General features: G+C 38.6%; 1 protein-coding gene across 2 annotated transcripts in view; it reads left to right on the forward strand.

The window, feature by feature from the left end:
* Nucleotides 1-7,367, forward strand: part of trim67 (tripartite motif containing 67) — a 54,986-nt gene that overhangs the window by 23,601 nt on the left and 24,018 nt on the right. For both annotated transcript variants that reach the window (XM_013911902.1, XM_013911903.1), the window contains exons 2-3: nt 512-607; nt 5,008-5,130. In XM_013911902.1, the coding sequence (XP_013767356.1) occupies nt 512-607; nt 5,008-5,130 (219 nt within the window). The remainder of the gene's footprint in view (nt 1-511; nt 608-5,007; nt 5,131-7,367) is intronic.

Below are 7,367 nucleotides of genomic sequence, written 5' to 3' on the forward strand. Positions count from 1 at the left end.
ACATACAAATACTGAACTGGTTCCTGAGTGGTTCCTGGTATATTCCTCAGATTGTATAAATATTTTCTGTTTTTTTATTTTATTATTTTCCTGTTTTTTTTTTTCAGCTAATATCCTGATGTGGCAGTTAAACAGCTGGACTGGGTTAAGCAGTCATAGTATCATTAAATAAAAGATGCACTCTTGGAATCCCAAAAAATGAAATTGAGAGCATTTTATAAGTTTCTAAAAATGTGAGAATCATCAGAGAAAATATCTGAAAGTGTATTTTTATTTGTTCCAGTTGAGTTTTTATTTTTAAAACCCTAAGCTAGCCGTAAGCTAAATAATCATGAATCTGAGTGTTCAGTTGATCCATCGACTGATAGATGAATCTGAATTTGAAATTTTTGGTTAAAATCGTAAGGAGAGAGGTACAGCAGTGAATGTCTATATCCATCAGTAAAAAGGTCACATTTCTTTTGAGGCATCTTAATCGTTCTATATCTTCCTTCTCTGTTTGTCTCTGCAGTGTCAGATTTCCCAGGCGCTGAATGGCGTCTCTGACAAAGCTAAAGATGCCAAGGAGTTCCTGGTTCAACTCAAAAACATGCTCCAGCAGATACAGGTAACAACACACCTTTACATTTAATTTTACATAAGATATGCTGTTAGTAATCCAGTCTGTAAATTTAGGTACAAGTATAGATCAAAGGTTTGTCACGATGGCTTAATAGCATGATAGTCACATCAGTGATGGGCAGTTTTCTTCACAAAAAGATACAAAAACCTATCAGCTTCCTTCTAGTATCAACTTCCTAGTACAACGCTGAATGTTTTTTTCATTCAGTAACCGACCATAAGTACTCACAGTGACCAACTGATTGCCCAGAGGTTGAGAGAAGAAACTTCTTCGAGCTTTGAACAGTAACTCAAATTACTTGTTACAACCAAACTATGCAAAAAGGGATCTCTGAATGCACAACATATGAATCTATACTACCCTGTATCAATGGTTTGTGTTGCTGCTGGTGATCTAATGGTGTGGGAAATATTTTTGCAGCATACTTTGGACCCCTAATTACCCCTTTAAACACCATAGCTTACCCTGAATATTGCTATTGAGCATGCAAGCACCCTTCTGATGGCTGCTTCCAGCAGAATAACGTGGCATGTCACAAAGCTCACATCATCTCAACCCGTCTTTTGATAAACTGATGCACACCGACCGATCGGTTGCCATGCATTGCCAATCCATCTACATTTGTCAGTTATTGCAAATCTTTACCAGTGCTTTGTAATCAAAAGTTCCCACACTCAAACTCTGGGCAACTAGATGACCAAGTGATTACCCAGAGGATGAGAGAATGAGAGCAATGGCCACTGCAACTACTTGCACTCATTTGCTGAATGTGAAAAGAATCAATGCAATCACTGGGAAACCACCGATTTTTCTTAGTTGCAAAGAGTTTGCCAGCTTTCTTTTACTCTAGTATGACTGGGCCATAACATTAGCAACTGTATCCCACAATGCAATGCAACGGCAAAACAAAAAGGAAGGATCTGTTCACATCTAAATATCAGTGGTAGGCAAATTTTTATTTTTGGGGGGTTACAAAAACAAGACCATTTGAGAAATAGGAATAAATCAATGTTTTGTTTTGTTTTTTCAAGTTTTGTATGGAAGTAAGAACAGAAAAATCTCAGAACTGTCAGCTATTACCCTTCCTCTGAGGAATGAAACTTTTTCCAGCAGAAAAATAAGATATTCTGTTTCTCCAAGAACGTTATGTTTGGCAGGTGATGTTTTGTGGCCAATGAAGGACTGATCTGTGTCATGAGCAAATGCATAAATAGGGTAAAGTAGTGCCGCAACAGCTGCATGTGTGTGATTAGGCATACACAATGTCTGACTTTGGCACTGGAAACATCTGGGTATTAGCTCATTTTGTTGTGTTTGCATAAAATGAATCTCTGAGAGATTTAACGACTCCATAAAGATAGCCTGGATGAATTTAAGAATAGAATAGCTTGTTAGTGAAGAATTTGGGGATTTCATCATAAGTGGCAAATAATGTCATTAAAAAACAAATAAAAAAAAAAACTCAGGATAATAAATCTCTGCAAGCAAACTGAACAAAGACTTTGACTAGAAATGGGAGACACAAAATGGGACCTTAAGGAAGTAGGAATTATTTACTAGTAAGTTAGTAAGACTTATCTTTATTAGCAAGTCAGCACTACAGAGTATGTTGGATGGGTGGATGTCTGTGGAGAGCAAAAGAAACCGAAATGCATGCTAGTGCAGTTTCATGCAGAGGGTATCCTCCCCTGAGAGTGTCAGAGAGTGGCTGTCAGGAACGAAGGAGCTTTTGTAGCTGAGCGCAGCAGGTTCGGGTGCATCTCGTGCAGCTCATCGCCCTCTGATCAGGACTCGCGTGACAAAGCACAGCAGAGATCTCTGGATGGTGAAGGGGTCGTCACAGCAAATGACTAGATTAAAAAGCATGTGCTGGACTTGTTAAGCCACCATTAATGATGAAATAGACACTCACTGACCACTTTGTTAGACATACCTGATGAACTGCTCATTAATGCAAATATATAGCTAGCTAATCACATGACAAGAACTCATCTTAAACTGATGAGGTTGAAACTGAGCATCAGAATGAGGAAGACTGGGGATGTAAGTGACTCTGAAGTGGCTTCAGGGTGCTTGTGCTTACGTAATGATGTAGAGGATATTTTCATGGATACTTTGAGCCCCTTAGTGCCTTAGTTTAAAGCTACCTTCTAAATGCACCTCATTTTGAATTATTTTTAGTTTCTGAGTGCAGTGATAGATTATGTATTTAGTTATTCAGGAAATTTACTGAAATCTGCTGTTTCTAGAGGTAAACATGTTCAAACTGCCTATTAAAAAGCTATTTCAGGGCTTCCATGCTTTGTTTAGATGTTTCTCCATAAGCATGATGAGACAGAAGTCTGGCTGTATCAGACTGCACCACAACTGATATCCACGTCTGCTCATTTCTGCACATGTAGATATTGTTTGCAAAATTTACTCTACATTACTACTGTTGTTTTAAGACTGCATTGATCATGCTTTGGGGAACTCCCTGGTAATGTACAGTAAGCTCACAGAGCAACATTTGGACTCGACACTCAGCAGCAAAGAAGCAAATCCATAGAATCAATAAACTAAAAACAAAACATACCATCCAAATACGTGCATTTGTGTGAGCATTCCCTCTAGACAGCATTACCGTGCAGCTGATCTCTCCAGCAGCGTCTACCAGTCATGCACACAAAGCACACACATGTTTTTACACACTGTCTGCACTGATATATCCTACAGCACCACGAGTGGGCATTAAGAGTCTTATTACAAAATGAAGAGGATTTAGCTTTAAAAAAAAGCAGTCTTATCTTTACTCTGCTATGTCTGAGACAAGGAAAAAAAAGAGCTAGGTGGGCAAAGAGAAAGTAGAATGTAGGATTGAGGAGAAATATCTCCAGTGCTCCTCGGGCTCTAAACAGTGACTGAGCAGAGGAACCTTGACTGGAAATCACTACTGAACCCTTATCTCATTATCAAGTGGGCTTTGTAGGGAGATAAAACTCCCCTCTGGATCATTACCTCATTTATAACCTGTTTTTATATCTACTGGAAGGAAAAACTAAATGACACAGGATCTTAATTATCAACATCTTAAATGCTACAAAACATCTCAAATTATATGCTGACAAGTTTCCAGTCTGTTGGAAATGAATGGCCAAAAGCAACAAGAACAACACTCAACATATCCAAGTTTAATATTTTGAAATTCATTTATCTGTATTGTGTTATTGTGAGTTTCTCCTCTGGGCTTTTTTCGGTTTTAATTTAACAGTTTTTTTCTCTGGTGTCTTCATTTTTGACTTCCTGTTTTTCTGACTGCCTTGACTGTTTTCGCACGTGTCTTCGTCCTCTCCCTGTTTTTAAATAGTCTCAGTCTTATCTTTGTCACATTGTAATGTTTCTTATCCTCTGTGTGCTGCAAGTTTCCCTCCTTTGCGTTTAACCTCTGGCGTCTCGTGTTCACCTAATTAGATTTCTTTGGAGTTATAGCTGAGTAATTATGAATTTGGGTCCTAAAATTACAGTTGTACACATGTTTGATTTTCCAATTAGCAATGTTTGAGTGATGTTGACATGCAACTGTTTTAACTGTTACACAAATAGGGATTTGCATAATAAGTTCAAAACAGCCACCAGCCTATGTGTGCTGTATTTACAATGCTTTTGATTTAGTCCCTGCTGTATTTGCAGATTTTCTCGTGCTCGCCCTGCCTTCTGTGTCCTTCTGATATGAAGATAAACTAACGCTAACCTAACACAACCATCATGCACTGAGCGTTTCCTCTCCTCTCCCACCCTTTTGCAATTTGATCATCTGAAGAACGTTTTTGAATTTTAAGCGTAATGCAATGAAGCCTTTTCAGCTGCAGATGTCTGCTTATACTCTATCATTGCATTCTGTTTGCTGGCCCAAAGACAAAGCTGCTAACTGTCAGGGAATATTAGTAAATCGAAACACAAAACCACAATTATAAGTGACAGGACGGCGTTTTCATGTGTTGCATCTTGAGGGAAAAATGGTGGCGAGTATGGTTGTGCAAATGGATGGTAAATACGATGAAAGGCTTGCTTTTGTGTGCGGTGTATTGAAATAATTAACGCTGTATTTATTTGTGGTTTTGCAGCTGAAGCAAAAATAGAACATAATGTGGTGGGCTAAATGAATGGGTAACAAACAGTGTGCTGCTAATTGAAGAAAAACAAGCCAAGTGATCTATTTTCGTCTCAGTGCTTTGCTTTTGTGATCCAAACCCATAACGATGCTCACTTCAGAACACTTTAATGTAGATTTATTTTGGCAGGGAAGCCAAACATGGTGGTTTCATGAGTTAATATTACTTGTTCACTTTCTTTAATCAATTCATAACGACTGCGCTGCTTCTGTTGCTTTCGTCTTTCTTCTTCAGGAGAACGGAGTGGAGTTTGAAGCTTGCCTCGTGGCTCAGTGTGACTCTCTGATCGAGGCGCTGACCAGACAGAAAGCCAAACTGCTCACGAAAGTTACCAAGGAGAAGGAGTACAAACTAAAGGTAAGCTTGGTTGATGATCGCTGTTCCTCCCACGTCTCAGTAAAGTCGACTGCTGATATAAATCAGCAGATTTAACCCTAACCCCTAACCCTAAAACAGCTGGTGTGGGGAGGATATGAGAAATCATAATCTAACCCAAAAAGACTCCAAATTTTTATTTAACATGTTCAAAAAAGGCACAATATGTATGCTAAAAACAGGGTTTTAATCATTAAAATCTAGATGTCTGCTTGTCTAATAATTTCTCTTTGTGCTTTATCAGTTTTCTTCAAGCAAATCTGCAACAGTGAATCACACTGCGCCTCTCGTTTCCTCTTCCAGTCCTTTATGTCCATATCTAGATATCACCAGCCCCACCGTTATGAGTAGATTAGCTGATGTGAACCCACCACTGTTGATCTAACTTTAGCTTAAAATCACACGCTCACAAAGATCCTCATCAATAGCAAGACGTTGATTATAAAAAAAGTATGTTTTCAGGAATTTAAGTACCAGAGAGAAATTGCTGTCTCAGCTCGCTACCAGAATAAATTCTCTCTAGCAGCTTAGTCTTTTTTTTCATGATTTGCCTCTGTAAATCCACCCTGAGTTTATGTATCACATGGATGCCTGCCCAGCCTCAACGTGCCCGCCGACCGACTGACCGTCTGGCTGGCTGCTGGGTGGGGAGGGGTGAGGAAGAGGAGGAGAAGGAGGAGTGGAGGGTATTTGGATGGAAGCCCCAAGGACAGCTGTTGTCATTATCTGGAGGCTGGGGATCAAGATTTAGCCAGAGGGCAAAGAGCCGCAGGCTGCAAGGAAGCTGGAATAAGAGAAGAATAGCTGGTTGTAGACGGCTGATAAAGCAATGTTAAAATCTTCACTACAATAAATGCTGATTAACTGATACAGCAGTTTAACTAGAGGCTCCTCTTCATGGTGAGAAGAGTACTGACTTTACAGTTGGATAGATAAGCGTCTGCGGCACTGCCTCTCCTTAAAATTACATTCATTTAACTGATTTAAAACAAACATACTTTTAAGGAAATTTACGCCAAACTAATAATGTTTTTTACTAACAGAGTGAAAAATATATCTTTAATGTCTCTGTAAAGTTCCACAGTGTTCCATTTAATGTTTTTCCACCAAAATATTGAATCAGGAAGCTTGATACTCGCTACAGCATTATACTGGTTTTATGGCTGTGCTTAGGCACTCAAAGCCAGAATATAACATAATTACAAAAGACCGATGCAGCCATTATGGTGCCTTGATTCATTATTGCTTTTACATTTTGGCTGTTTGGAGCCAGATCTGGTCATAGTTGGATGTGAGGTTGGAGTACTAAGTTAATAATTCAGAATCAACTAATGCAATGCAAGTATTGCAAAGACACAGAGACTTTCTGATACAGGCTAAGTACTTTCGACCTGACCAAAGTACTTTTTGGATGGCCTGTGAGTATGACTGGTACTCATGCAACCTCACAGAAAGCCACATTCAGTTTGAGACTGCATGTGTATATATATTGCAGCTTCGTATCAGTCTCACAGCTTCCACCCACATGCCCAAAAAGTAGCAGCTCACATTTCACAACACCATAGTGTGAAGTCGGAGTCATTTAGGTATTAAGGCATGTCAAATATTAAAGTGTCATTTTGCACGTTATTTGTAGGTTTTCACATTACACCCACTTCTCAGATACAAGCAGTGCATACATACATCCACTGTTGCGTTGAACACAGACTGTGTTTTTATTTATTTGTCAGCAGGAAAATATAGAATATTATACTGTGTATAACTGCAGTTTAAGTACAAGCAATAGGCTGTTACAGTCTTTATTTATTTTTTGCTGATGCTACTATGACTATAAAAAATGTACAATTAGAATGTCAAAATTTATATTTTGGAAATATTTGTGTTTCCAGATCTTGGGATATTACATGTTGTAGACATAACATTTTCTCTTCCTGCTTTTCTTATTTTCATTTCTAAATAGATCGTGTTGTGACGAAAACATGAGGGCCGAAATCTCGAAGCTGTGGATTAGTTTAGTTGCAAAACTGAGTTGAATGCAAGGAAAAGGGTGATAGAGAAAGATTGAGAATAAACATGTGAGTTGAGTGTAGAGTTGAGAGGATCACACAAATCTCATTGTGATTATTGTGTAAGAGAGGTTTAGAAGGCAGAGAATAAAAATTTGACCAGGAAACAAAGAAACCCCACAAAATACTCAAACAGTAACTAAGCTTTTTTTT

This window comes from Pundamilia nyererei, unplaced genomic scaffold, assembly GCF_000239375.1.
Source record: "Pundamilia nyererei isolate P.nyererei 1_Seehausen unplaced genomic scaffold, PunNye1.0 scaffold00074, whole genome shotgun sequence".
NCBI classification, from domain to species: domain Eukaryota; kingdom Metazoa; phylum Chordata; class Actinopteri; order Cichliformes; family Cichlidae; genus Pundamilia; species Pundamilia nyererei.